Source organism: Myodes glareolus, chromosome 3 (genome assembly GCF_982192425.1).
Source record: "Myodes glareolus chromosome 3, mMyoGla1.1, whole genome shotgun sequence".
Classification (NCBI taxonomy): domain Eukaryota; kingdom Metazoa; phylum Chordata; class Mammalia; order Rodentia; family Cricetidae; genus Myodes; species Myodes glareolus.
This window is the reverse complement of record NC_142028.1, coordinates 24,802,992-24,818,698: the sequence shown is the minus strand read 5'-3', so window position 1 is coordinate 24,818,698 and position 15,707 is coordinate 24,802,992. Positions and strand designations below refer to the sequence as shown.

General features: G+C 44.1%; 1 protein-coding gene across 5 annotated transcripts in view; it reads left to right on the top strand.

The window, feature by feature from the left end:
- The window catches only part of Parp11 (poly(ADP-ribose) polymerase family member 11), a 37,706-nt gene extending 23,384 nt beyond the window's left edge, over positions 1–14,322 (top strand). For all 5 annotated transcript variants that reach the window (XM_048444060.3, XM_048444057.3, XM_048444059.3 and 2 more), the window contains 4 exons: positions 972–1,044; positions 1,149–1,279; positions 9,906–10,057; positions 11,679–14,322. In XM_048444060.3, the coding sequence (XP_048300017.1) occupies positions 972–1,044; positions 1,149–1,279; positions 9,906–10,057; positions 11,679–11,995 (673 nt within the window). In that variant the 3' untranslated portion in view covers positions 11,996–14,322. The remainder of the gene's footprint in view (positions 1–971; positions 1,045–1,148; positions 1,280–9,905; positions 10,058–11,678) is intronic.
- The last annotated feature ends 1,385 nt before the right edge of the window (positions 14,323–15,707 follow it).

Sequence of the window (15,707 nt, the reverse complement as noted above, 5' to 3'; positions counted from 1 at the left end):
TGGCTTTCTAAACCTAAGGGAGCTCTAAAGGACATCTGGGTGTAGAGATGGCTGTGAGAAGGAGTGAAGAGTCAGAGCTGACCAGAACCCTGACTGCAGCAGGAGGAAAGGTGCCCACTCGGTACTTGCTGGTGCAGTGCAGACCTTCCTGAGTGGTTTCCAGCACCCACGTAGGCATCTCACAATTGACTGCGACTCCAGCTCCAGGGCATTGGATGCCCTCTTCTCCTTCTGCAGCCACCTGCACATATGTAGCACACTTGCACACAGATGCATACCCATACAAATAAAAATCTTTTAAGAATTATACATTATATTGGTTTTTTGAGCTAAGGATAGGTTTTAAGGTTGTTAATTTCCAAGGAAGGTTATTGTGCCTGTTTTAGCGTTTTGCTGTTTCTGTTCTGTGTCTTGACCATATTGTATGGCTTTTAAAGATTTGCTACCAAATGTGACTGCACTGAGCAAGTCAGGGTGCAATGCCTACGAAAACAAGGCAGAGAAGAGGGCTGAGTTAGGTCATAGAAGACAGAGGGTGGGGACCACTAAGCCATCTTGGAAAACAGCAGTGACTGGTAGAGTTTGCAGTTTCATTCAGTGCAAATATCAATAGATGCTTTGGGTTTAAAAAAAAAATCAGCCTACTTTTTCTTAGAAATTCCTTTCTTTGGCTAAAATTTTCTTCACATTTCATAGAAATTGCAACAAAAGAAATTGAATTAGTGAGTGGTTTCTGAAGTGTTGAAGCTATGTAGATTTGTATAGTCCTATCAAAGTTTATAATTCAGCATTTAAAAGTTAGGAAAGTAGACTTTCAGTAAATATTTCTAAGTGAAGCCAAAGGTTAAACTTTATTGTGTTTGTTGTAAGTACTTTGCAAACAGAAAACTCAGCTATGGAGAAAAGGCTAAACCACTGACACTAATTATAATCTGCTTCTGATACTCTGCTCTGTCTTTTGCTGTTTGAAGTTACATCTGTGAAAATGAGGCCATCCCCATGCCAACACACTGGGAGAACGTGAATACGGAAGTTCCCTACCAGGTGAGAGCAGATGACTGTAGCACAGGCCGGCAGCCATCCCCGGGGCAGGGGGGGGGGGGGAGATGGGAAGGCCACTGCTAAACTCTGCAAACTTCTTCTCCCAGCTGGTCTCCCTGCAGAACCAAACGCATGAATATAACGAAGTTGCCAGTCTCTTTGGTAAAACAATGGATCGGAACCGAATTAAAAGGATTCAAAGGATTCAAAACTTAGACTTATGGGAGTTCTTTTGCAGGTGAGTGGGTTCCTTGTCCCTCTTCCCTCCTTGTCCCACTCTTCCAGACTGTAGGGATGGCTCCACACAGAGCTTAGCTGGCTTCATTTTCAGCCACAGACAAGCTGTTCTTCTCTTGCCATGCCTTAATTTTTTTTTTACATTGATTTTATTTCACGAGTATGACTGTTTTTCCTGTGTGTTTGTGCACCATGTGCATACGTGGTGCCTGAGGAGTTCAGAGAGGGCATTCTGTCCCTGGATACTGCAGTTTACAGAAGTTGTGAGCCACTGTGTGGGTCCTACAAGAGCACTGAGTGCTCTCAACTACTGAGCCATTTCTCCAGCCTCTTGCTGGCCTTTGCTCTCATTTCTATCCTCAGAGAGTAGGCAAGGTCTTCTTTGTGATACATTCAGTCAGCACAGTGGGAGAAGCTCTATCTTTGCTAGGTCCAAAACTGCATCCTGGTTGAGATGGATCTCTTTAGCTTTGCAAGGTTGCTTGCCTCAGCGCTTTAGATTACATTAGAAATCTCTGAAAATGCTGACTTAAAAAGCAAACAGTCAGTTGACACTATCCTTCCTGTAGCTCGTTGCTTATTTTGTTTGAAAGAACACTTTAAAATTTACCTTCTAATTTCTATTTCTTGCTTCACTTGGAGTTTGTGCTGTGGGTTTAACAATCTCTATTCATTACTAAATCTAAGTTAGAAATGACTGTTAGTTTTCTCTGTGTGCCTTTAACCTAAAAATAAAGCTCATTACCTAAAACTTGTTACTCAAATTAACCTGTTATGTTGTACTTTTGTAATAAATAATACTTAAATAAGTGGTTCTCTGAAATATATTAAATAAAAAATTTGTAGACGAGATTTGATTTCTGGTATTTTTATTATAATTTTTTGGGTTTTTTGTTTGTTTAGTTTGGTTTGGTTTTTTTGAGACAGGGTTTCTCTGTAGCTTTGGAACATGTTCTGGAACTCACTCTGTAGACCAGGCTGGCCTCAAATTCACAGAGATCCACCTGCCTCTGCCTCCTCAGTGCTGGGATTAAAGGTGTACGCCACCCAGTTTATTACAAAGTTTTAATGATTTATTCAGAAAAATTTCATATTAACACAGAAGTAGAATTCTACCATAATAATCCCTGTGTGCTTGTGATCCTGTCTAACATGTGCTGGTGTTTGCTGCACAAGCCAGATGAGGAGGCTCACATCTACTAGCTCAGCTCACAGAAAGCTAAAGCGGGAGGATTGTGAGTTCAAGGGCTGCAGAGCAAGTCTGAGGCCAGCTTGCCCTGCTTTATGGTAAGGCCCTGTTTCAAAAACACATCAAACAAATAAACATGTGCCCAAAACAGACTAACCATGCATGATCCTTGCTTTATTATTGGAAAGTATTTAAGACCATTCCCAGCCTGTCCCCCATTTCATTTGCATATACTTGAGAATTAGACTGACTTTCCTTTGGTGATTTTTACAGTTTTGTTTCCTGTTGTTATGGTAAAATATCCTGACCAAAACAACTTAAGGGAGAAAGAGTTTATTTGGCTCACAATTCCAGGTTACAGTCCATCATTTCAGGGAAGTCAAGGTGGTGAGGAAGGTAAGAATATTGAAGCAACTAGTCACGTTACCTCCACACTCAAGTCCTGCATTAATGACTGCTTGCTAATGCTCAGGTCGCTTTCTCTACTCCTAACCGAATTTTCCTGTCTAGGGAATGGTGCCACCCACAATGGGCCATTCCAGTTAATCAAGATAATTCCTCAAAGGCATGCTCACAAATCAACCTAACCTAAACTGTTCGTCACTGACACTCCATCCCCAGGTGGCTCTACATTGTGCAAAGTCCTCAATCAAAGCTAACCATCACAGTAATGGTATGTGGAATTCCCCCATGGAGTCCCAACTCTCTGGGCCTCAGTTTGTTCCAGTTATCCGTGTAAGAAGTTATGGTAACAGTGCCTATGCTCTTCAGCCTGTGCTTTTTATAATCTTGAGTATTCAACCAAAAACCTTATATTTCTGACAGTCACTGAATTTACCTAAATTTAGAAGGTTTTATTCAGTTTATTTGGGGGAAAATAGATGCCTCTGCTCCCTATGATTTTATTCTTTCAATAATTAAACTAATTTTTCTAAGGTGAGCTGGTGAAGCTTATTTATTCTTTAAAAAATTAGATTTATTTATTTTGTGTGTATGAGTTTTTGCCTGCTTGTACATATGTGCCCCACATGTATACCTAGTGCCATGAATATCAGAAGAGGGGGTCTGATCCCCTGGAACTGGAGCTATAGGTGTTTGTGAGCTGCCATGTGAGTTCTGGGACCTGAAGCAGGTCCTCTGTAAGAGCAACAAATACTCTTAACTGCTGAGCATCTCTACAGCCCCTGTTATTATTATTCTTAATTCAAGCCTCTGAACTGGAGTTCATATTGGTCTCCTTCATACTTCCGAGCTCTCAGTAAAAGCATAAAAATATAGTGCTGAGTCCTATCCCATTTAATACAAGAATCTAGTAGACATTTTCTTTGGTTTATACCCTTTGTGATCTTCCTTAATGTCAGCCCACAGACACCTGCCATGACAGTGCAAAGTACTGAGGCTTGTGGGATAGGCAGCCTGTCACTCTGACATCTCCCTGCAGAGCTAAAATAGCCTCACCGGTCTCATTGGCCTGCGAGCTGTGACTCATCTGGATAGCCAGGCCCTGAGTGAGTCCACCCTGCTGCATATTATAATTCCTTTCTTACTTCCCTCCTTCCTCTTCTCAGCAGGTAGTCTTAGCCCTCACTTTGTGATAGGCAGTATTCTAGGTTCTTGGGATTTGATGGTGTATAGGTCTGTAGGTCAAAGAACCAGGCCACTGCTGACCCAAGGTGTATGGGTGAGCATAGGTTATGGGAACACAAAGTGAGGGTGTCGATTCACCCTTGCCCTAAAGGAGGGTATGTGTAGTGAATGTGAGTACTAAGAAGAACTTCCTAAACTGGTGTTATATATGCTAGACATGGGCTAGGGGGAAGAGAGCATCTTAGACATGGATGCATCATGGACCAAAATTTATCTAAAAATTGGAACACAGCAAATTCAGAGATTTTCAAATAGAAGAACCTTAGGGTGAGTAGCATTAGAAACCTAGCCAAGAAGCCAGGATATAGGAACTGATAGTGCCACTGACTGTGCACCTTCCCTCCATAGCTCTGAGTCAGATTGTCCAGCCATAAATTAAAATTAGCAGTGTCTTTCATGCAGCCCTTTGTAAGCTAAACTGGTTGTGTTTATTGTTTTGTTTTTTTCTGAAATGTTGGAACGTCTAAAACTTGGGGATGGGGTAGAGAGACAGAGTGTTTAGAATGATAATTCACCAGGCAATACTGTAGGAAAAGCTTTAAAGTAGTGACTCTCAGCCGGGTTTTTCCTACCAGGAACATCTGAGGAAACACTTTTGCTTGCATCAGAAAATTGACCTAGACTAATGATGAAGGCTAGAAGATACGGGGTGTTAGCAACCAGGAGTGATAAGATGACCAGAGTCTGGGTGTATACATTAAGAGAAGAAGACCAGGGGCTGGAAAGATAGCTCAGTGGTTAAGAGCCTATAGTGTTCTTGCAGAGGACCCGAGTTCAATTTTCAGCACCCACACCAGGAAGCTTACAACTGCTTGTAACTCCAGCCCCAGGGGATGACCCTAACCTCAGGTATATCATATATACAGACATACACACATGTACACTTAAATAAATAATATTTTTTAAAAGCCAGGCGGTGGTGGTGCACGCCTTTAATCTCAGCACATGGGAGGCAGAGGCAGGTGGATCTTTGTGAATCTGAAGGCAGCCTAGTGTATAAAGTTAGTTCCAGGACAGCCTGGGCTACACATAAAAATACTGTCTTGAAAAAAACCAAGGAAAAAGAAAAAGAAAGAAAAAAAAAAAGGACCAAGCTCTGGAGAGGATGAGCTAAGGAAAGAAAACCCAAGGAAAGCAGCAGAGTGTGGAGCTGCAGAAGCTAATGGAACCAGAGGGAGAAGCTGCAGGGTTGCATCCTGGAGAAGTGCCAGGGAACATGCATACTGGGCATGTCCTTGGGGTTAGCAGCAAACCGTGACGAGAGGGAGAGTAATGTCGGCTGTCGTGTCGTGTAGATGAGTGAAGGTTGGCAAGTCCCTTAGGGAGCTTGGCACTGGGAGGTGGAGAGGGAATAAGGAGTGGATAGGGAGAAGCGTAGTGTTTCATTAGTGTTTATTATTGTTATTTCTTTAATGGCTAACATTATAATTGGAAGAGACTTCTAGAAAAGGAGAGGTGAGAAAACAGGATAAGGGGGATGGGCAGTTGATAGATTAAGCATGGTGGGATAAGATTCAGTGACCATGTGTCAGAGAAGAGGTAGACATGTGTCCAGTTAGACTTACGTAGAGACGAAAGCCTGGCTAGCCTACAGACTCTTTAATCCTTCCAGTTTCCATGGCAAAATAAGTGAAGTCACCTAATAGAGTGAAGCACTGTGGCGATGGAGATAAAAGGGATAGAAAAAGGAGAAACTTAAGTGGCCACAGTGGGAGGTAGAACAGAAGAGCCAGGACCACAGGGTTTCCCACACTGAGGGTTAAGCCGAAGGTCAAGGTGGAGCATGTGAGTGTCTGGAGGAGTCTGAGAGGAGTTGCATGGGACTTACTTGAGAGGAACAGTGGAAGAACAGCAAGATAGAGATGGCAGGAGCAGTCAGAGTAGCCAGGGTGTTAGAACAGTGAGAGCCCTGTCTTGATGAGGAAGTGGGCTTTGACCAATCACAGATGCCTTACCTGGCTGTGTATCAGAGCCCTCTCTGAGACCCTTTAACACGTAGAGGGATCCAGCACCTAATCCAGATCCACTGACTCAGACCCCGTGGTTCTGTGGTGCTTCTGATGTTCATCTGGAAGGGAAGACCACTGATCTAAACCCAGGTGAATGTCCTTAGTCCAGAGCATGGCGACACTGCTGCTCTGAGACAGTGTATGGGCCACAGACTGGGAATTTTGGAACCTTGATCCCTAGAGGATAGGGGTGGGGCTATTGAGACATCTTTGAGAGCTGGGTGCCACAGCACTTTGTGTAGTTTGAGAAGCAAATGCGGTCTAATCCGGTGGGCAAAGTTGGGAAGCATTTACTGCAACCTCAGGTCTTTCTTTGAAAGTTTAACTCTTCTGACTTGGCCCTTCTTCTTCCCAGCAGTCTCTGTTTCGCTTTCCCCCTCACTTCATCTTGTCCAGCTATTGACCAGTTAGCTTCTTTATTCAGCCCATCATGGTGACGTATTCACACAGTGTAAAGGAATAGTCCACACCAGACTCTTTACCCCATGGTTTCTAATGCCTGTAAGATGCACATTCCAAACCATGATTCTCTTTAACCTGTGTCTGGGGTGTATGGCATGTGTAAGAAGCCTTCCGAGGACAGAGGGCATCAGAGCACTTGGATCTGGAATTAGAAGTGATTATGAATCACCCGGTGGGGTGTGGGACCAGAAACTGAGTCCTCTGCGAGAGCAGTAAGTACTTTTAGCCTCTGAGCCCATCTCTAGCCCCAAATATCTTAGTTTTTAGAATGGAATCTGGTCATTACAGCTTAATAACTTGATCTGAGACGTAAATATATTAATCAGGCGTTACCAAACTCAATAAGTTAGCTATTGTGTATGGGAAAGCCTTTTGGACATTTAAATTGGCCTCTCTAAAGTGGTTGAGAAAGTTTCTTACAATGGAAACAATATGTTCCAGGCGATGGTACAGAGAAAATGAGTACTAGGTGGCTAGAGGGCGTTTGCAGAAACTTGAATGTCAAGCTTGCTTGCTGCTCATCCCCTCAGTGTTATCCGGCACTTAAATGAGTGTAGCTTTGCTGGTCACACTCAGGAAAGATTCAAAACCAGAAAGGAAAGGACAGCTTGAGGTGGTGGTGGTGCATGCCTTTAACCCCAGCACTCGGGAGGCAGAGGCAGGTGGATCTCTGTGAGTTTGTGACCAATCTGGTCTTCAAGATCAAGTTGCAGGACAGGCTCCAAAGCTACAGAGAAACCTTGTCTCAAAAAAAAAGAAAGGAAAAGAAAAAGCTTAAGCTTGAATTCTGAGTGGGAATTATATGTGCATTGTTAAAAATCAGTCAGACAGTTAATACACACAGTCCTAGAAAAAGAAACTAGGAATTTCTTAGTGGAAAACTGAATGAAAGAGCTGCTTGACACATGCCCTTCTAATATGAGCAGTGGTCTGGAAAGACAGTCGCCCTAGATCAAAGCCCATGCACTGAAATTTGATAAATATTGCTAAATGACTCCTGTGGAATATGCATTTTCATCGCTGTCACCACTTGAATGAATGTGCTTTAGTTGCCTGTTTTGATAAAATTTGTCAATGTATAATATGGGTGTTTTACTTTGCTAATTAATGTTTACATTTTAAGCTGAAATATGTGAGAGCATGAGGCTTACCTGTCAGTTGTTCGGATATGATTAGCTGGGAGTGGTCTGATTTGAAAAACCCTGAGAATTTTATTTGACTGCTTATGGTATGGAAGCCATGTGATGGCCCCATTCCCAGTGCGGTGTCTCTGGTCACACACGTGTCTGATGATAGACGTGCTGGGATCGGCTCCCCACCCGCATTTGTAAACTAAGAGATATCCAGCAAATTCTGGTTAAGTAAAGATGTTTGCTGTGTAGAAGGGTGAGGAATAGTTGCTAGGGGGATAATATGTATTTCCTAGGGAACACAGCACACAGCTTTTTGGGGGGTGGTTATCTATGGAGTTATCTTATAAAAGAGAGGAGCTGTTGTGTGTTGAGGAATGGCATAGGCCAGTCAGTGGACATGGAGGTGGGTTCTAGCTCACTGTTGGGATGGATGCACATTAGTGTTAATCACAGAGTGATTCAACCACAAGTCCTCCACACTGGAACGGGCTGAAGCAACCCCAGGCTTTTCCAGAAAGCTGCTTTCCTGTCCATTCATGGTTCAGACTACAGAAGAGTTCTGTGCCTCAGCCTTCCTATTGGACCTCGCTCTTTAGAATTATAAAATTGTAAACGCCACTTTGGAGTGTGCTTTTGTATTTACATGCATTATGTTCTTAAGGAGAAGCTTGGGCGCAGCTCAGGTGAGCTAGCAGAGATGTAAGGGGTGCACTGTTTAGCGAAATGCAGCCAAAATGCAGCAAATAGCTGTCAAACCCCACAGTCCCATCATCAGACTTGACATTCCAATACCTGGCTCATTGTCTTTATCTCACAGCTCTCTGATAGAGGCTTGTTTCATCCCATTGCTTATTGAGGTTTATTTCTAAAATGGGTATATTCTTTTGCCTATAGTTTTGTGGTTTTACTTCGTGGCTATACATATCTATATAATAAACAGTATTATTTTTTGCAAAATACATTGATTTTTAAAATATTCTATTTAGACTTATTATATTTTATATTTACAGAGCACCTAGACTTAGTTTTTGTGAGACAGGGTCTCACTCGGTAGCCATGACTAGACTGGAACTCACTATGCAGACCAGGCTGGCCTGAAACTCACAAGCATCTTTGTGCTTCTGCCTACCAAGAGCTGGAATTAAAAACAACTTCTACCATGCCTGGTTCCTACTTTTAATTTTCATATATAAATAACTAAGTATCCATTTTTCTGTTAAAGTTTTTTAGGCTTTTGGTTTTGTCTTTTCTGTTACTAATATGACCATTCCTCATTTCTGAAGCAGTGAAGATGTATGTATTCACTAAGAAGAAGAGCTTGATGCTTCTACAACTTCCAGATTCAGCCAGCTGAGAGAATAAAATGTTTTTCCAGCTCAAAGACAGAATTCTTTGTCTGAATATCTAAGAACTTTGTATTACCTGTTTATAGTTTCATTTGCATCTCTCTGGACTGCTTAGCTGCTTTAGACGATCAGTTTCCCCGTCCTCTCTGTTCCACAGTGCTGAGGATGGAGCCCAGGCTCTCCCACATGTCAGACAAGCGCTGTACCACGGAGCTATCTGCCCAGTCTTTTGGTATATGCTTTCAGCCTTCAGGCTCAATGCTAGCTATACTGTTTGGTTTGTTCTTTTTGTTTGTTTGTTTTTTGAAACAGTTTCCTGAAACCTGAGCTAACCTCAATTTTTTTTTTAGCCTAGGATAGCCTTGAATTCTTGATCCTTTTTGTCTCTGACTCTTGATCTTTTTTGTTTGTTTTTGGTTTTGTTTTGTTTTTTTTCGAGGCAGGGTTTCCCAGAGCCTGTCCTGGTACTCGCTCTGTAGACCATGCTGACATGCTGACCTTGAACTCACTGAGCTCTCCCAGCCTCTGCCTCCCAAGCAGTAGGCTTAAAGACTGCATCACCATTGCCCAGCCAGCTGTGTCTCTCTGTCTCCTGTACATTGGGATTACAGGCATTAAGTCCCATACCCAACTGATCACTGTCATATGATTTTTATGTGTCCAAGAGCATTTGAAGCAATTTCTTTGCTAGAATTGTTCTGTCTACTCATTTACATTATATGATTTATATTGTTGTCTCACCTTTTCTTTTGAACTTTGCCTTTTAACTGTTTAAATTAATAAATAGCACTCAGTAGTGTATTTGTCTGTGGTTTTGTATCTGGATGTTTTGTGATTATAGGAAGAAGGCTCAGCTTAAGAAGAAGAGAGGTGTCCCCCAGATCAATGAGCAAATGCTGTTCCATGGCACCAGCAGCGAGTTTGTGGAAGCAATTTGCATTCACAACTTTGACTGGAGAATCAATGGTGTACACGGTGCTGTCTTTGGAAAAGGTAACATCTGAATCTCAGGTCCAGTTTCAGTCACAGGAGTGAGTGCCCGCTCTTTAGGGAACATCAGTTGCTTTCTGATTCAGAGTTGGGCGTGATGAAACTAAAAGTTACCAGACTATAGGCTTCAGACAGGGTGAAAGCGAGACTTGCACATCTCCCATATTCAACAGATCCCTGGGTTTCCGTCATCCTGATAGGGGGCTCTATGTTAGAGAAGCCTTGCAGTATCTGTGGTGTCTGAGTCAGCCTTCCCCATGGATGACCCTTCACAGGGAACTGCTCCATAGCAGAATCACAGAGTGATAGGAACATGTTAATTACACTCCAGTATCGTAACTAGTGGATTTGGTGTGTGGTTGTTTTGCTTTAGAAAATAATAGGTAAGAATATCAGCATGCACTGAAGGGGGGAAGTGGGCAAAACTCCCCCTTATTTTTGCTGCTGTATATGTCCTGGTTCTCTGTGGCATGCCTCAAGCAGCTAGGGAGAGAGCCGAGGAGGATAAGGGGCAGGCAGGTATTTGAGATTGGGAGGAGCTGATTTTGAAGCAGTGAATGAATTTAAGGACAGTTACCGTAGAAGCTGCTCACTTCAGTTGTGAGAGCTCAGAAAAGTCTGACACCAGTTCTATCAATATTAGCCGGTTATGCGACTTTGCCGTTTATGTCCCAATTTCTTAGAAGTAGGTACTTGATTGATTGTGTCAATCATTTTCAGAGAGTTGACTGTCTTACTGAGTGTTCATGACAATAACTGGCAGTGTTCTGGAATGCTCAGGCAGGAACAATGTGCTCGCTAGTTTCCTCTTACTATATAGCAAAACCCCAAGACAGCTTCAGAAGAAGAAGGATTCACTCAGACTCACAACTTCAGACGTTTCAGCCTATGCTACATTGGCACTGCGGAACCTATTTTGAGTCTGACCATCATGGCAGAGTATGTCATATAAAGTGAACTGGCCTCTTCTGGCAGCTAGAACATGAAAAGTATGAGGAAGGCCTGCGGTTCCTCACTTCCCTCTAAGGGCATCTCATCTCTAAGTCCCCACACCTCTCTTTAGCACCAAGCTCCCAGAAGACTGAAGAGCCCAGGGAGACCGAAGAGCCCAGGAACAGCTTTGTACAGTCTCAGAATTTTATTCCTGGCTGAGGCTCCCACTTCTAGAGTTCCTTCTGAATTGTCCCATGTCATAGCCGCAGCTTCTTGAGTGTGAGCTCCTCAGGTAGAGCAGAATTCTGCAGAGTTAGGCTACTGCTGGGTGAGGGCTGCAGGCACAGACTGAGGAATGGCACAGCGGGAAGAATGACCTCCAGTGAAATCCAGACCTGCCGCACTTCTCACCATGGGATGGTTTGTATTTTGTTTATTGGATTTCCTTGCAAACTCCCTTGGAAACACAAGTGTGGCACTTAGTTTATCCAAGGCACATGAGGGCACTAGTAAGGCCTGGTACACCCATAGTTGCCTCCATGTGGTGAGGGTGGGAATTGTGTCCTGTTCTTTAGGTGTGCAGAGGAGGAGGTCCCACATCTGTGGTGTGACTCGTGTCTGTTCTCCTGTCAGAATGTTGTTCCTGCATTTCGTCTTTTCTCCCAAGTAACTTTGGCCCTTTCTGTTGCAGGAACCTATTTTGCTAGAGATGCTGCATACTCCAGTCGTTTCTGCAAAGATGACATCAAGCATGGTAACACATTCCAGATTCACGGGGTCAGCGTGCAGCAGCGACATCTGTTCAGAACCTATAAATCCATGTTTCTTGCTCGAGTACTAATTGGGGATTACATAAACGGAGACTCCAAATACATGCGACCTCCTTCCAAAGACGGGAGCTACGTGAATCTGTATGACAGCTGTGTGGATGACACTTGGAACCCAAAGATCTTTGTGGTGTTTGATGCCAACCAGATCTACCCCGAGTACTTGATAGACTTTCACTGACCCCGCTTTCCTGGCACTGGTCAAAGCTTTGCTCTCTCGTTGCAGGCGGATTTGGCCCCCTGTCTTCTAGCCGCTAAATATAAATATTGGATACTTGTGAAACAGATGCAGGAAAGAATGCGGCTCCATATATAAAGAAGTTCCAGCTGTCAGGTTGGTTATATGTCACTCTGCTTCTGTCAGTTACAGTTTTGTTAAAGACCAATACCGTTGCCATTTTAACATACAGCAATGAGAGATGCCACTTAAAAATCAAATGGGTTGAGTCTCATTACCGAAGCCAGGTGGTCTTTAAAGTTGACATGTTTGTGATCGGGTCAGATGATTATAGTTTGTGTTCCCCATTTGGAGAACTGGCCCTTGAGTTTTGACATTATTGTCTGTCAAATGAGCATGTCCCTTTGTTGGTCTTCTGAAGGGGGGAGGCATTTAAAACCCTGAAGCAGCCCCTAGTGCTCCAAGAAGAAAGAAACAAAGACACTGTCTGCCATGCCGGCAGACGAGCTAGCAGAAGAGAGACCAAGACAGAGCCTGCTTCCCACTGCTGTAGGAAGGCGGGCTGCAGTTCATACCATTCTCACCTACCTCCCACAGGTGAGCTGACCACGGCTGCCAGTGGTCACTAGCTCACAGTTCAGCCCCCATTGCTCTGTGGTCCCTGCTCCCAAAATGTTTATCTTCTCTTCATTTTCCAGGCCCTGCAGTGATCATTCCTAAGACGCTTTATCTGTGTCTGTCCATGCCCCCCCCCAAACACACACCTATAGCTGTTCCGTGGTAACCCTAAAATTCACATGTCTTAGCAGTTGGGTATCTCTGTTTTGAATGCTTATGGAGAGCATGGGATGCTGGAAAGAAGTCTGGTCTCTTTAGAGTAGTGACTGACAGTTTCCAACACCTGAGCAGCCGTCCCACTTAGAGTTGTGCTCATGGCTCTGTGTGCCTCTCTGCTTTCCTGCTTTGCTGTCCTGAAGATGAAGTGGACAGCACCAGCTTCCTGCTCACTGGTCTTCTAGCAGAGGTAAGACAACACCCAGGCGTGGTGCTGTCTAGGTGTTTAACTATTAGACAAGGAGCTACCTGTCTGATTATCTTCCCATTGCTTTTCCCATGGTTCCCCATGGGAAAGATCACTCCCCAAGCCGTTCACCCAGAACCTTTTCCTAACTCTTACCACTGCGCTTTGTCTGCTATTCCATCCAGCTTTGGCTGAGAGAACGAGAGCACAATTTAGCGTCCAGAGCCCATGCCCATATTCTTCTCCTCTACCATTTGAGTTGGGAAGCACCTAGAAAGAATGAATACATGTATAGCATATGATTGGGGATGGCGATTCAGCTTGGTCTATCGCCAGATTTTCCTTATAACGCTGAATATGTGTAACAGTACAGTGGGTACATAAATAGCACACAGGAAACTGTATGCACAGTCCTTTGGGAACTCTCTGGCAGTAATGACTTCCTGGCTCCAATGTGTAGGTCCACTATTGGCTTAAGGAAGGACAGAAAGGACGCATTTTAAAGCCATCAGTGGTCACTGCAGCAGTGCCTGCGGGCGAATTAGCTATACCATCTACCTGCTCACCAGAACCGTTGTTAGAGGCATTCGGCATGCAGGATCCAACAATCTCTGCTAGCTAAGTTCATGCGAAGTATTGGAGCCCCTCTTCTTTCTAGGCAGTCTCCCCCGTTGTCCATGCACACATCTCTCAATACTTGAATGACTGTTGTAGTTGGGGTTGTTTCCTTTTAGACTTGTGTATCCGTGTCAAGGTGACTGAGAAAACAGGCAGTCTGTACCATCGGTCTCCTTCGTTGGTTTGCATGAGGAAGGCAGGATATGTCCCAGGGTGGCCATCAGGCAGCACTGCATTGCTGCTGGACTGCCAGCCCCTTTTACAGGAAAGATGTGATTTTGATACATGTTTTAATATAATAACATAGAATTCACTCATGTTAAACTTTTACTTGTTTTGTCTGATAAATGTATAGTAGAGCATTGTTTCCTCTGCTCATTGAGTCCAATGGGAGAGGAGAGTAAGGGAAGCCAATTACATAGAGATGAGCTGTGTTACAAAGGTGGCTGAATAAATCCCATTGAGTGCAAACTTGTCTTTTCCCTGTGTGGAGTCTAGATTTGGGGTAAAAGAATTGTGTTTATGGAAAACATTTTCCTAAATCTTTTATCTTCCACCAGGAACAGTTGAGATTAGTGGATCATTTTATTTCTAGACTGGTGGTGGGGGCAGTGACAATGGAGAATTCTGGTATTTAATGTCTCGAGTGTATTGTTTCCACAATTGTTGATTAAAGTTTTCTGTATCTGGACTTGGCTGCTTGTGTGTGCTGTGTGTATTTCTGATTCCTGGGTCTCAGATCCGACTGGGATTTTCCTCTCAAGCTTCATAGTCTCGCTTGGATTTTGGTGCTCGTATCTGCCATGGACCCTGTCCAGGGACACCTCTTGGTCTTAGTTTAGGTTGTTTTGAACAATGGCCGATGAAATAACCTGAGGATGAAATCACGTCCTCTGGCCCATTAGGAATTATGAACAGATCAAGGCCTGGTGACCTCATCGCCCTTCCCTTAAGGGTACTGACCCAGAGGGTAAGTTCTGGGGGTGTGCCAAGTACTGCCGCTCACTAGCGCTCACAGCTGTCTGTGATGCCTTGCTAACAGACAACGGGCAGCAGGATGGACCCCGCCTACAGCTGTGGCTCTTCCTGTCTGAACGCTCAGCTGGTAGAGAGCAGCATGTGACAGCAGTTCAGCTGACCTTTGGTTGGCAGAAAGCAAGCCATCTTCATGTGGCCTTTCCCTGGCTCAGCTAGGCTGTTGAGTCTTCTTGAATGTTTGGAGGGTCATCTGAGAGTCACCTGAGAAGTGATCATCCACTGTCCCTGTGGCATGCTTCCCCAATTTCCTTCCCTCCTTGGCGGAAGGGGATCTTGTTTAGTCATCTTTATTTCATTATTTATTTTAAGATAATGTCTTACTACATAGTCCATATGGCCTCAAACTTTGTACACAGCCCAGGCGAGTTAGCTAACTCACAGTCTTCAGGTTACAGGATATGCCACCATGCCCAGCCTGCTTTTTATTATTGCTAAAAAATAGCTTTCAGGAGCTTGGAGAGATGTCTTAGTGGTTAAGAGTGCCTACTGCTCTTCTAGAAGACCTGAGTTTTGTTCATAGCACCCACATGGCTGATCACAGCCACTGTAACTCCAGCTCCAGAGCAATCCAGTGTCTCTGGAATCCACAGGCATCTGTACTTTTGTGTTCATAACCCCCCCCCACACACACACACTCACATATACAGGCACACTCATGCACACACACACAATAACAATAAAAACAAATGTTTAAAAAGTCTTTTTGGGACCTGGTGAGATGATTCAGTTGGGAATGCGCTTGTCATTCACTCAGGGAGACCTGAGTCCAGACTCCTAGAACCCGAGTGAAAAGCCAGGCATGGTGCACATGCCTGCATCCCAGTGCCGAGGAAGTGGAGACAGAGCGTCCCTGGGATTTGCTGGTCCTGTAAACTGATGTGACCGCTCCATGGTATGGTTAAGGGGAAAGTTTTTATTGTAGATCTGAGGGAGAGAACAGCCAGAGACATCTGGAAGAGTCCAGAGCAGAGAAAGTCGTGGACTGCACTTGGCCAGCAGACAGGGCCTGGCCATAGGAGAAGCAGGAGCAGAGCAGCG